The following is a 15,340-nucleotide window of genomic DNA, read 5'->3' on the forward strand; positions in this document are numbered from 1 at the left end:
TTAATTACCAAAGTAATACAAAGAGACATTGTCACTTCAAAAAAATCTAAGTAATAAAGATAAATCACCATCCACAACCCCAATATCTTCCCTAGAGGTAAAAACCACTGTTACTGTAAAAGATAATCCAAACTTACTTTGTAAACTATCTGACGAAACTTCTCATTTTCTCATGATTTTCCCTCTTCAAATAGTTAGATCGAAAAAAAAAAAAAAGTTCTGTAAAAGAGTTCTGTTTAGATTTCAATTCTTTCGATGATAAGTTATGGATCAAAGGATAGAGCTATCATGTAGGAGATGACAGAGTGACATTCCTACACAAACAAGTGCGAAACAAAATGTTACAACCATGTTAATTTTATGGCAACAAAACATAATGAGACTTATGACTATGCCTTGTATGTAAAGTCCTCACATTTCATTACCTAAATGCAGATCAATGCTGATTACATTTGTATCAATTTGATACCAATAAAAGTGTCTTCAGAGTTTATAAAACACTTTCACGCATATCATATCTTTGAAATTTCACAACCCATGAGATAAATAGAAATTATCTTTAACATTTAATAAATAAGAAAGCCAAAATTATGACAGAAAAACAGTTGCTCAAAATTACATAGCTAGAAAGATGCAAACCAGAAACCACAGAAAGAACTTTTATTTTTTGACTCAAATCATATCCCACTCCTTTATATCACATTGAACAATACATCAAAAATTGTCACAATAAGGCTTCCCTGGTGGTCCAGTGGTTAAGAATCCACCTGCCAATGCAGAGGACACAGATTAGATTCCTTGTCCAGGAAGATTCCACATGCGGCAGGGCAACTAAGCCTAAGCACCACAGCTACTGAGCCCGAGAGCCCATGCTCCACAATCATAGAAGCACCACAAAGAAATGCCCGCAACTACAACCAGAGAGTAGCCCCTGCTCGCCGGAGAAAGCCATAGCACACAGCATTGAAAACTAAAATAAAATAATTTTTTTTAAAAAGCTGTCATAAAACAAAAATACTAAGTTCTTGCATATTTTTTCTGCTAACCTGGAAGAAATTATGTCTACTTCTAAAGTTTAACAGAAAATATAAAACAAGTTGAATAACTTCTTAATGCAAAAAAGAATAAATTATTTTTGCTTGTTCTACAATATAATCCCTTGGGAAGCGTGCATCTTAAAATAACAATCAAAATTTAATAAAATTTACATCAACCTGTAGATGCATTATAAAATTATAAAAATAACATCTTAAATTCTTAATTAGGTATTAACATAAGACCTAAAACTCCACATGTAATGACGTAACAGCTCCAGACAGAAAAAACCTCCACATACACATAACTCATTGATGCTGCCCTCATACTTCAGCGTTACCACTTAAATTTCTGCAAGGGACACATGAAGTCACATGGAAATCCCTTAAATTTCACAAACTGAATTTTAAATTATTAAAAAAATAATAAACATACTTTTATACAAAGACAAATCATTTAATTCATCAGTAATGTTACTGAATGACTTCCTAAGTCCCTATTTTTTCCCACTCCAAAGCGACTCCACAGGAGTCCGACACATTTTAATGATTTATATGACACATTAAATCAGATTATTTTAAAAACAACCTATTTCTTGTTAAGAGCTCTGAATCTTAACTCCATTTCACAAACAATACAGGAAAATTTTTAAATTATGATAAAGCTTATCTTTATAACATACCTTGATATTTTAAATATATGGACATGATTAACTGCTTTTCCTTTACATTTTACTCTTCCTAAATATAATAAATATATACCTGTTCTCAACACATCTTTATCAGAAGACCAAAAACCCACAGTGAGATATTTCAGTACTCAAGGTAGTCTAAACAGAACTGTAAAGCTGGGTTATTACTAAGAAATACTTTAACATTTCTCTTACCTCAGTTTCTGTACAATGTGAAGATTCCACTTTACCTGTAACAAAAACACAAAAAGTTACTTTTCAGAGGATTTGGGGTGTTTTTTTCAATCACTGACAAAAAAATATCTGAGTTTTTCTGACTATAGCTTCATTATGTCTATGAAAATCTGTGCCACAAAAAGGTTCTAGTGTGACCAAATATTCTAGAAGTTCCTGCTCAAAGATTTAAGTTTAAAAAAGTTTCATAAGAGAATAATCAAGAAAAAGATGGAAAGAACATGCTTAATTGTAATAAAATATAAAACATATTACACATATATAAAGAAAGCAAAACAAAATACTTTTTCTTGCTTTCTTTACTTTAAAGGCATTTAAAAGCTACCATTTAAAACACTTTTAAGAAAAGTCTTTAAAAAACTCTTGGTGCCTTCCCTAAATACATTTCCAATTTAAAGGTACAGTGATCATTTCAATTAGGCAGAAATATTTTAAATTCCTATTTAACATATAACACTAATTTTTCTATAATATATAAATAGACACAACACTATAATTAATTTAGCAATTCTCTCAAGATCAACTAAAGAATAACCAGATTGAATAATATTTGGCCATACAAACATTAATATTTTCTTATCACTGAGACAGAATACCAGAGAGCACATATAGTTATATATTTCTGTTAACTTGGGTGGTTAAAACAAAGTTATTTTAAAGGAGAACCATTTATGAAAACGTTTTAACAGAAAGAGTAAATAGCATATATTTACATTGGATAGTAAAATTCTTAATTTTCCCAGTCTACACGTCTTAAATCTCATCGTCCTAAGTTCAAACACATTTATCTCACCCTCTTTCCCTCCCCTCCGCACTCACTCCTCCTCCTCTCCAGCCCAAGATGCCTACACCTACCCTACAGGGAAAGTTCATCAGTCTGCTTTATATACCTTAGAGTCTACAATGATACTGCTGGCTCTGTGGGCTTACCAGTGAGTAAGACCAGCTGACAGCCTCACAGAGCTAACACTCCAATGTCTGTCCCCCCTCCACCACCAAACCCTCCCAACCTATTCTGTGGCACCAGAGGAACCAAATATAACAGCCTGGTCTGAAATGAAAGGTCTAATAATACGCTTTGCTAACTATCAAGAGTGTTATTTTTTTTTCTATTTAGCAACCTTAATTAACTAAACTTTATATTATCTTATAGAACAAGTATCATTAAACAAGTATTTTCCACTGAAAATACTTCAGTTTCAGCATATTTTCAACAAAAGTCAAAAATTATCCTTGTCTACTTCACGTAATTTGGCAACAAAGTCTGCATAGCACAGAGGTTTCCCTTCTGTGCAGACTCTAGCTGAAGGGTAGAGAATATTCAGCATGCTGCCTCCGGAAGAGTTCTGAGGGGGACTGCAGGTAGGAGCCTGGGACCACTCAACGATGTTTCCACTGGCACAGAAGGGATGGGCCCTGTGGAGGCCACACTTCTGACACTCCTGTGCTGGGATGAGATGACCAGAGTTGTGGTTCTTTTTATGTACAGTGTGGATTTGGGTTACAAAAATTCCCCTTGTGACATTAATCCAGACATTAACTGTCTAAATTTCATGAGACCTCACAGCACTATACCACTTTCTTCAAGAACAAGAACTTGGAGAGGAATCAAAATTGACAGCAAATCATAAAACGAAGTCAACTGGTAAGTGTCAATCCCAAATGTTCTCGTGCTTCCTATCAACATATTCTCCTAAGAGTCTCCTCCCAACGGTGGCCTCTGCTCAAGGACGAGACCCTTCCAGCCAAGAGGCCCCTCCTTTAGATACAGCACCCTAAACTTCCATCCAGACTATCTGCCCCAGTGCGTTACCTATCCTCTATCAGGATTGAGTATATCCAATTTACACTATGAAAACTACCTAGGTAAACATCTCACTATTTAAATCTTACTATATACATACATTTTTATGAGTATTTTATGAGTAACACACTGAGTTCTTCAAATGCAAACAGAATCAAAATGGTTCTTAATCATGAAAGGAGGTCAGAGTTAGGGAGCAACTATCATTAGACAATTTTTAAACAGATTTTCATCATTTCCCACCAATAAAACTTAATTTTATACGCATTAGACAACAGAATGAACCAACTGTTTCATCGAAACTATGTCTTGTCTTACAGTTCTCAAATGAAATTTGTTCCAACAGTTCAGGGCAAAAAGTTATATTTACATTCTTTTTTACTATTAATGTAAATAAGCTCCCCAATACTCTCCCAAGGATTTAAAGGCTAAATTTAAGTATGAATACATGACTATCAAGTTAGAAAGTGATAAAGTGAAAGCTAAGTTCAAGAATATTATATGATTTTTCAATTTAAAGCTAGTATGCATGATAGTCAAACACTAATTAACTTTCTCTGACATTCTGCTAAACTCTTCTCAGACCCTTATAATCGATACTAAAACCCTAGTGCAAGACCCAAGACAACTAAGATCTAATGACAATATGAAAAACAACACCAGATTTTTTTCAAACTCAAGAATCACTTTATGGACTCCAAATATATATATTTACTTAAGACTGCTTTAGTAGTTCTTTCAATCTGGAATTAAAGTATCTTGAAACATTCATCTTTTTATAAAGGGAAGAAATGACTCAGTTAAAATATATGTGCAATATATGTGTTGACAAAATACCCTTACATAAATTTCCTCATTTGATTCTCCTAACAATTTTGTAAGAAGGGCTGAACATATATTATTTCTCCTTTACAGAAAAAGAGAGAGAGTCAGAGGGGTAATATGGATTGCCTGAGGTTAGAACTAAGTGATAGTCTCTAGACCAAGAATCAAACCACAACTTCTACAGGCAACTCTTTACATTCTTACCATGATACCATGTGACATTAAACAGTTGATTTGCAACCTTTTGGAAGAGCAAAGAACTTGATAAGAATCAACATGACTCCATAAGAAAAATATTTTTTCTGGGCCAACTTAGTTTCCAGCAAGAGTTAAGTCATCATCTTACCACCCCTTCCTGTTCATCCCACCCTCCCCACCCGGTAAGTACCCAGGCAGTAAGCCTAAGAGCCTCCCAAGATTCCTTCCTTCTTCGCACTGCCATGTCAACAACTAAACAGCCATGTGCCATTCTATTTCTTAAATCACCCTCAGACTGTTTCTCCCTATTCCTACTCCCTCATTCAGACCTCCATTACCTCTGGTCTGAACAGCCATAATACTGCTAACTGGTTTGGTAACTTAGAGGCTGCTAAGACCTAATGATAGTATGAAATGCCCAGTGGTGTCTCTGCCCTCAGCTTACTCAGTTCAATCCATCTTCTACAAAGCTTATCTTCCCAAACAGAGGAGTCTGCTTACATCATTTTCCTGCTTAAAATGCTTCTATAGCTATCCACCACCTATACAGACTATAAATACAAACTCAATCATGAGGCACAAAAAGGCCTTCATCACCTGAGCCCTCCCACATACCTTTCCAGCTGATCTCCTCGTCCACCCTTCCCACACACATCCGACGCTCCAGGCACAGTGGACGCCCACTGCAGAGAGGACAGACAGGTTCACTCTCATGTGCCAACTCCAAACAATTGGCAGTGACTGCCTGAAGCAACCTGCTGAGAACTGAAGATACTTATAAATTTAGCAGCAAAAATGTGATGAATGATTACACAGTGCCTGCTCTTGGTATGGGGACGTGGGTGTCACACACATGCCATACCACAATTCATGTACTATTGCTCTCTGACAGTTCTTCCACGTTTCTAAGCCTCTGTGCCGACTGCTGCTTCTGCTGGGCATGCTCTTCTCCTGTGATCCCACTGCTCATCCTTCCAGACCCCATCAACAGAGCTCCCCTGTGAAACTTGCCCAATGTCACACCAATAGAGTCAGTCCCTCTCTCCCTGGACTCACACAGCTTTTTGTATGCCTCTATTATTTGGAATCATTGGACTGTAAGTGTTAATTTATGCTCCTGTGACCTTCTTGAAGGTATGAGTGCACTTCCTTTCCCTCTGTATCTTCTACATTTAGTCCAGTACACTTAGAAGACACCCAAGTACTGGTGAAACAAATACATGAAGACATTAATGGGGATTCCTCTAACATGCTATTTCACTAAAACCCAGGAAGATATGGCAAAGCCAGAACCAGACAACCTATGGGGACTGTCACTGGCATTTTACCACTATTCATCATATATTTCCATATATATCTATATTTCTCAGAAATATAAACTACTAAGGGAGTATACTAGATAGGAATTTGGCTTCCAATTAGATTAGTCAGCGGAGAAAATGGGAAATACAAGGGGAAAAAACTGACTCAATTTCTTTAAAAAGTGTTCTAGCACAAGTAATATAAAAAGATCTAAGAGTCAGTTTTCAGAAGCTAAATATGGACCACTAAATCTTATTATTATTAGGGATACAGCCTTTCCATATACTTGACACTAATCAAATCCTTATTTACACCAATGCCACAGAAAGGGGCCTGGGTTTGATCCCTAATCAGAGAACTATAGGGTTTCCCTGATAGCTCAATTGGTAAAGAATCCGCCTGCAATGTAGGAGTCCCAGGTTCAATTCTAGGGTCAGGAAGATCCGCTGGCAAAGGGATAGGCTACCCACTCCAGTATTCTTAGGCTTCACTTGTGGTTCAGCTGGTAAAGAATCCGCCTGCAGTGCGGGAGACCTGGGTGGGGAAGATCCCCTGGAGAAGGGAAAGGCTACCCACTCCAGTATTCTGGCCTGGAGAATTTCATGGACTATATAGCCCATAGGGTCGCAAAGTGTCGGACACAACTGAACAATTTTCACTCACTTTATTTTAATTTAATTGGAGGCTAATTACTTTACAATATTGTGGTGGTTTTTGCCATACATTGACATGAATCAGCCATGGGTGTACATGTGTTCCCCATCCTGACCCTCCCTCCCCATCCCATCCCTCAGGGTCATCCCAATGCACCAGCCCTGAGCACCCTGTCTCATGCATCAAACCTGGACCGGCAATCTATTTCATATATGATAATATACATGTTTCATTGCTATTCTCACAAATCATCCCACCCTCACCTTCTCCCACAGAGTCCAAAAGTCTGTGTCTCTGTTGCTGTCTCGCATATAGGGTGATTGCTACCATCTTTCTAAATTCCACATATATGCATAAGTATACTGTATTGGTGTTTTTCTTTCTGACTTACTTCACTCTGTATAACAGGCTCCAGTTTCATCCACCTCATTAAAACTGATTCAAATGCATTTTTTTAATAGCGAAGTAATATTCCATTGTGTATATGAACCACAGCTTTCTTATCGATTTGTCTGTCGATGGACATCTAGGTTGCTTCCACGTCCTGGCTATTGTAAACAGTGCTGCGATGAACACTGGGGTACACATGTCTCTTTCAATTCTGGCTTCCTCAGTGTGTATGCCCAGGAGTGCGACTGCTGGGTCGTATGGCAGTTCTACTTCCAGTTTTTTAAGGAATCTCCACACACTGTTCTCCATAGTAGCTGTACTAGTTTGCATTTGCACCAATAATGTAAGAGGGTTCCTTTTTCTCTGCACCCTCTCCAGGATTTATTGTTTGTAGACTTTTTGATAGCAGCCATTCTGACTGGCATGAAATGGTACTTCATTGTGGTTTTGATTTGCATTTCTCTGATAATGACTGATGTTGAGCATCTTTTCATGTGTTTGTTAGCCATCTGTATGTCTTCTCTGGAGAAATGTCTGTTTAGTTCTTTGGCCCATTTTTTGATTGGGTCACTTATTTTTCTGGAATTGAGCTGCAGGAGTTGCTTGCATATTTTTGAGATTAATTTTTTATCAGTTGTTTCATCTGCTCTTATTTTCTCCCATTCTGAAGGCTGTCTTTTTATAGTTTCCTTCATTGTGCAAAAGCTTTTAAGTTTAATTAGGCTCCATTTGTTTATTTTTGCTTTTATTTCCATTACTCTAGGAGGTGGGTCATAGAGGATCCCCCTATAATTTACGCCAGAGAGTGTTTTGCCTATGTTTTCCTCTAGGAGTTTTATAGTTTCTGGCCTTACATTTAGATCTTTAATCCATTTTGAGTTTATTTTTGTGTATGGTATTACGGAGTGTTCTAGTTTCTTTCTTTTACAAGTGGTTGACCAGTTTTCCCAGCACCACTTGTTAAAGAGATTGTCTTTTCTCCATTGAATATTCTTGCCTCCTTTGTCAAAGAAAAAGTGTCCACAGGTGCATGGACTTATCTCTGGGCTTTCTATTTTGTTCCATTGATCTATGTTTCTGTCTTTGTGCCAGTACCATACTGTCTTGATGACTGTTGGTTTGTAGTATAGCCTGAAGTCAGGCAGGTTGATTCCTCCAGTTCCATTCTTCTTTCTCAAGATTGCTTTGGCTATTCGAGTTTTTTTGTATTTCCATACAAATTGTGAAATTATTTGTTCTAGTTCTCTGAAAAATACCAATGATAGCTTGATAGGGATTGCACTGAATCTATAGATTGCTTTTCAGAGAACTACAATCCCGCAGGCTGAATGGTGAGGCCAAATAAAGAAAATTACTGATTTTAAAAATCAGTATTTATATTCAGTTCAGTCGCTCAGTCGTGTCCGACTCTTTGCGACCCCATGAATCACAGCACACCAGGCCTCCCTGTTCATCACCAACTCCTGGAGTTCACTCAAACTCATGTCTATCGAGTCGGTAATGCCATCCAGTCATCTCATTCTCTGCCGTCCCCTTCTCCTCCCGCCTCCAATCCCTCCCAGCATCAGAGTCTTTTCCAGTGAGTCAACTTTTCACATGAGGTGGCCAAAGTACTGGAGTTTCAGCTTTAGCATCAGTCCTTCCAATGAACACCCAGGACTGATCTCCTTTAGAATGGACTGTATTTATATTAATATATTTACTTTATTTTATATAAATTATACTATTTATATTAAATGTTAATAAAATACACAATCCAACTTAAATTACATATGATTCAGTTCAGTTCAGTCGCTTAGTCGTGTCAGACTCTTTGCGACCCCATGAACCACAGCACGCCAGGCCTCCCTGTCCATCGTTAACTCCCGGAGTTCACTCAAACCCATGTCCATCGAGTCGGTGATGCCATCCAGCCATCTCATTCTCTGCCATCCCCGTCTCCTCCTACCCCCAATCCCTCCCAGCATCAGACTCTTTTCCAGCGAGTCAACTTGTCGCATGAGGTGGCCAAAGTATTGGAGTTTCAGCTTTAGCATAAGTCCTTCCAATAAAAAACAAATCCAAACTATATCCTCCTTGTAAAAGACACACCTTAAATGTAAGAACATTAAAAACTGATAGTGAAATTGTGGAAAAGGAACATACTGAGTAAATTTTAGTCAAAGAAAGCCAATGTAACTGTACACACATTAACTATAAACACACAGAGAAACAGATCAATCTACCAAGAAGTTATCACAACTCTAAATTTTATGCACCTAAAAATACAGTCTCAATATAAATAAAAAGTGACAGAATAATCCATGGATCAAAGTAGAAATTACAATGAAAATCAGAAAAATACTTGAACTTAATAATAAAAATGTGATGATATACCAAAACTTCTAGGAGAGTGATGTCAGAAACAGTGAAAAACTTCTATTCATCAAAACACAACACTAACAAGGTGAAATGGAAAGTCACAGAGCTGGAGAAGGTATCTGCAATACCCATAGCTGGCAAATGGCTCGAATCCAGAGTACACAAAAATCTGAACATGTGAAAATAAGAAGAGACAAAAATGTAACATAAGTAGATTAGCAGTTGCTGCTGCTGCTGCTAAGTCACTTCAGTCGTGTCCGACTCTGTGTGACCCCATAGACGGAAGCCTACCAGGCTCCCCCTTCCCTGGGATTCTCCAGGCAAGAACACTGGAGTGGGTTGCCATTTCCTTCTCCAATGTGTGAAAGTGAAAAGTGAAAGTGAAGTCGCTCAGTCGTGTCCGACCCTTAGCGACCCCACAGACTGCAGCCCACCAGGCTCCTCCATCCGTGGGATTTTCTAGGCAAGAGTACTGGAGTGGCTTGCCATTGCCTTCTCCGAGATTAGCAGTTACCAGGGGCTAAAAAAGGGAAGAATGGGCAATTATTGTTTAACGATTACAGTTTGGGTGATGAAAAATTTTGGAAACAGATGGTGGTGATGATTGTAAAACACTGTGAATGTAATTAATCCCATTAAGTTAGTATATATATTAACTTTTATATATTCATGAAAAAAAAGTGGGACTTCCCTGGCAGTCTAGTGGTTAAGACTCTGCCTTCCAAAGAAGCAGTAAGCGCAGGTTCAATTTCTGATTGGGGAACTAAGTTTAAGACATCAGGATGAGTACACTTCAGAGCTGTAATGAAGACATATGTTCACAAAACAGGGAACTACCTCACATCTGGTAGTTGTGCTACCAGTCACCATTCTGCATGGTTCTGCTGCTGCTTCGGGGACACCTTTAGCCCAGAGATGCAGGAAGGACTTGCAAGAGGGAGGCCAATGTCCCCAAGATTTATCCCAAACCAGTTCTTGAGCATCCAAGTATCTCAGTTAATCCAGACTTGACCCCAGGCCACATTTCACTGACCTCCCATCAGCTCCAGTCCATCCAAGCTTGTACCCCCCAATACAGGCTCCTCTGGCTTCAGCTTCCAGGTATTGCTCGCTTACGATAAATAGCTTGAGCAGACTGCTCTCTGAACTTTCCTACTCAACTTGGCTCTATGGTATTTAGTAAACAACCGCTGAACAAAGGAATGAATATACAGGCAGACGAGGTACCAGACAGAGATACTTTTCAAATCTAAAGAAATCTGAACGACAAAAGTAATCAAACCTTTTACCACTTCATTCTTCTTCTGTATTAAAACTAAAACAACCTCAGTAGCAACAGGGACACCCACCCCTGAGCTCCTTGGAGATACATCTGATTCCAGAGCTGGGGCAGGAAATATACAGGATAAGACCTGAAACTCTGTGTAGTGCAGAAAGTAAGTGCTCAACACAAGAGGGAGGGGCACAGAGGAACACAGGAGCCAACCTGAAGGAACCTCCAATGGCCACAGTGGGAACAATTTGAGCAACAAAAGAAATAACCTGGTAACAGGTAACAAAGTATAAAACATACAAGATTCCAGACTTAATAAATGATAGAAAAAATAAGCAAACAAGGAGAAGAGTCAAATCTTCCTTACAAAAGAATTTCAAAAAATACTAAGTAAATATTCACCACTCCAGAAGGAGGCCCCAGTGAATGCAACTCAAAGGATAGAGTATCAGTTCAGTTCAGTTCAGTCGCTCAGTCGTGTCCGACTCTCCGCGACCCCATGAATCACAGCACGCCAGGCCTCCCTGTCCATCACCAACTCCCGGAGTTCACTCAAACTCACGTCCACAGAGTCGGTGATGCCATCCAGCCATCTCATTCTCCGTCGTCCTCTTCTCCTCCCGCCTCCAACCTTTCCCAGCATCAGAGTCTTTTCCAGTGAGTCAACTCGTCCCATGAGGTGGCCAAAGTATTGCAGTTTCAGCTTTAGCATCAGTCCCTCCAATGAACATCCAGGATTGATCTCCTTTAGAATGGACTGGTTGGATCTCCTTGCAGTATAAGGGACTCTCAAGAGTCTTCTCCAACACCACAGTTCAAAAGCATCGATTCTTCGGTGATCAGCTTTCTTCACAGTCCAACTCTCACATCCATACATGACCACTGGAAAAGCCATAGCCTTGACTAGATGGACCTTGGTTGGCAAAGTAATGTCTCTGCTTTTTAATATACTATCTAGGTTGGTCATAACTTTCCTTCCAAGGAGTAAGCGTCTTTTAATTTCATGGCTGCAATCAGCATCTGCAGTGATTTTGGAGCCCAAAAAAATAAAGTCTGACACTGTTTCCACTGTTTTTCCATCTATTTCCCATGAAGTGATGGGACCAGATGCCATGATCTTTGTTTTCTGAATGTTGAGCTTCAAGCCAACCTTTTCACTCTCCTCTTTCACTTTCATCAAGAGGCTTTTGAGTTCCTCTTCACTTTCTGCCATAAGGGTAGTGTCATCTGCATATCTGAGGTTATTGATATTTCTCCCAGCAATCTTGATTCCAGCTTGTGCTTCTTCCAGCCCAGCGTTCCTCATGATGTACTCTACATATAAGTTAAATAAGCAAGGTGACAATATACAACCTTGACGTACACCTTTTCCTATTTGGAACCAGTCTGTTGTTCCATGTCCAGTTCTAACTGTTGCTTCCTGACCTGCATACAGGTTTCTCAAGAGGCAGGTCAGGTGGTCTGGGATTCCCATCTCTTTCAGAATGTTCCACAGTTTATTGTGATCCACACAGTCAAAGGCTTTGGCATAGTCAATGAAGCAGAAATAGATGTTTTTCTGAAACTCTCTTGCTTTCTCCATGATCCAGCGGATGTTGGCGATTTGATCTCTGGTGCCTCTGCCTTTTCTAAAACCTGCTTGAACATCTGGGAGTTCACGGTTTACATACTGCTGAAGCCTGGCTTGGAGAATTTTGAGCATGACTTTACTAGCGTGTGAGATGAGTGCAATTGTGCAGTAGTTGGAGCATTCTTCGGCATTGCCTTTCTTTGGGATTGGAATGAAGACTGACCTCTTCCAGTCCTGTGGCCACTGCTGAGTTTTCCAAATATGCTGGCATATTCAGTGCAGCACTTTCACAGCATCATCTTTCAAGATTTGAAATAGCTTAACTGGAATTCCATCACCTCCACTAGCTTTGTTAGTAGTGATGCTTTCTAAGGCCCAGTTGACTTCACATTCCAAGATGTCTGGCTCTAGGTCAGTGATCACGTTATCGTGACTATCTTGGTCGTGAAGATCTTTTTTGTACAGTTCTTCTGTGTATTCCTGCCACCTCTTCTTAATATCTTCTGCTTCTGTTAGGTCCAGGATAGAGTATAGAAGAGGCAAAAACAGTAAAAATTTTAGTGGAGAAGCCTGGCAAACAAGGCTCACATTGCTAGAGGTGTTGTCTGGACACTACATGCCCAAGTTCGATGTGACAAGGGGGGCCCTGCCCCTTCCTAGTACTCTCTGCGCAAATGCAAAACGTCAGTCCAGTCAAGAAAACATCACGCAAACCTAAACGGAAGGACATTCTGCAAAACCCCCAGCCAACCCTCCTCAAGACTGTGAAGGTCATGAAAAACAAGGAAATCTGAGAAACTGCCACAGAGCAGAAGAGACTAGTGAGCCATAATGACTAAATGCACTCAGCTGTCCTGGGCGGGACTGTAGAACAGAAAAACGACACTCATGGAAAACTAGGGAAATCCAAATGAAGTCTAGAGTTTAGTTAACAGTAATGTGCTGATCTGAGGAGTGAAAGAGGAGAGTGAAAAGGTTGGCTTGAAGCTCAACATTCAGAAAACAAAGATCATGGCATCTGGTCCCATCACTTCATGGGAAATAGATGGAAAAACAGTGGAAACAGTGTCAGTCTTTATTTTGGGGGGCTTCAAAATCACTGCAGATGCTGATTGCAGCCATGAAATTAAAAGACGCTTACTCCTTGGAAGGAAAGTTATGACCAACCTAGATAGTATATTAAAAAGCAGAGACATTACTTTGCTAACAAAGGTCCGTTTAGTCAAGGCTATGGTTTTTCCCATGGTCATGTATGGATGTGAGAGTTGGACTGTGAAGAAAGCTGATCGCCGAAGAATTGATGCTTTTGAACTGTGGTGCTGGAGAAGACTCTTGAGAGTCCCTTGGACTGCAAGGAGATCCAACCAGTCCATTCTAAAGGAGATCAATCCTGGGTGTTCATTGGAAGGACTGATGCTTAAGCTGAAACTCCAATACTTTGGCCACCTCATGGGACGAGTTGACTCACTGGAAAAGACTCTGATGCTGGGAAAGGTTGAGGGCAGGAGGAAAAAGGGACGACAGAGAATGAGATGGTTGGATGGCATCACCGACTCTGTGGACATGAGTTTGAGTGAACTCCGGGAGTTGGTGATGGACAGGGAGGCCTGGCGTGCTGTGATTCATGGGGTCGGGGAGAGTCAGACACCACTGAGCGACTGAACTGAACTGAATGTGCTGATGGTTAGTTCTGACAAATGTAGCCAGAAATATAAGATGTTAATAAGGAGGGAACAGGGTAAGAGGCACACAGGAACCCTCTGAACTATCTGTGCAACTTTTCTTCTAAAATTATCTCATTTTAAAAATTACTTTAAAAAAATTTACATTTGGCAGTTTGGCAACAGAGACATCTTCCTCATAGTTTTAAACAAGTACTGTATCTGGGAGAGGGAAGTTTCCTTTTTTCTACTTAGCCAATAGGAAGCAAATGGGAAATACCTAGGACTCAGTGACACTACTGTGAAGGTGGGATGGCAACTGTTGCCATTGTGCAGAAACTGAGTAGGAAAGTGATTTCCAGTTTACAAACAAGACTGGCAGAGTGCAACTCACTGTCTCTTATCAACCCACAGTCCTTGGCAGATCAATGATTTTTCTCCTTCTAAACTTAGTCAAAAACTCTTAGTAAAGCAAATAGCTTCCCCAGAGTTCCAACTTACTTACGAACCAATATCTATATATGACTAATACTTGCCCACCCTCTCCATGAGGCAGAAATACAGATACAAAACCACAAACCAATTATTTCAAGACCTTAATGTTAGTCTCTCAGTGGTGTTCGACTCTCTGCGACCCCATGGACTGTAGCCCGGCAGGCTTCTCTGTCCATGTAACTGTCCAGGCAAGAATACTGGAGTGGGTTGCCATTTCCTTTTCCAGGGGATTTTCCTGACTTAAGGATCAAACCTGGGTCTCCTGCATTGCAGGGAGATTCTTTACCTAAATCTGAGCCACAGCAGGCTCTCATTATTCCAAAATCTCTTCCAAAAGTGTCTGTGTCCACTCACAAGACCCAAGTGGAAGGTTGTGAGTGTGTGTGTGGGCTCAATCATGAAAAACTCTTTGTGACTCCATGGAATGTAGCCTGCCAGGCTCCTCTGTCCATGGGATTTTGGTTGTTGGAAAGTAAACTGGAGCCAACATGACAGCAATCTTAACTGATCACAGCTAAAATATCTTAATCTTGCAAACAATCATCTCAACACATGGTTAAAACCCCTCTCAGAAGCCTGGAAAGGGACTGTGTAAGAAGCAGGTTTCAAGTTCAGCTGTGTTAGCTTCATAGTAAACTGGTCACTCTGTTTATGTTCTATTTTCTCCTCTATAATGACTAAGGAGAAGGAAATGGCAACCCACTCCAGTGTTCTTGCCTGGAGAATCCCAGGGACGGAGGAGCCTGGTGGGCTGCCGTCTATGGGGTCACACAGAGTCGGACACAACTGAAGTGACTTAGCAGCAGCAGCAGCACAATGACTAAACCTATTTATGTTTACATCACCC

At 39.9% G+C, this 15,340-nt stretch overlaps 1 protein-coding gene across 4 annotated transcripts in view; it reads right to left on the bottom strand.

Moving 5' to 3' along the window:
• SPIRE1 (spire type actin nucleation factor 1) overlaps positions 1 to 15,340 on the bottom strand; it is a 161,091-nt gene that overhangs the window by 140,987 nt on the left and 4,764 nt on the right. For 2 of the 4 annotated variants that reach the window (XM_055417239.2, XM_055417237.2), the window contains exon 2: positions 1,922 to 1,956. In XM_055417239.2, coding sequence (XP_055273214.1) covers positions 1,922 to 1,956 — 35 coding nt within the window. Of the gene's footprint in view, positions 1 to 137; positions 285 to 1,921; positions 1,957 to 5,402; positions 5,471 to 15,340 lie in introns of those variants that run through there. The other 2 variants (XM_088833440.1, XM_055417241.2) reach the window with 2 other exon arrangements.

Source organism: Moschus berezovskii, chromosome 28 (assembly GCF_049115385.1).
Source record: "Moschus berezovskii isolate FMDL1 chromosome 28, NW_MosBer_1.0, whole genome shotgun sequence".
Taxonomy (NCBI): domain Eukaryota; kingdom Metazoa; phylum Chordata; class Mammalia; order Artiodactyla; family Moschidae; genus Moschus; species Moschus berezovskii.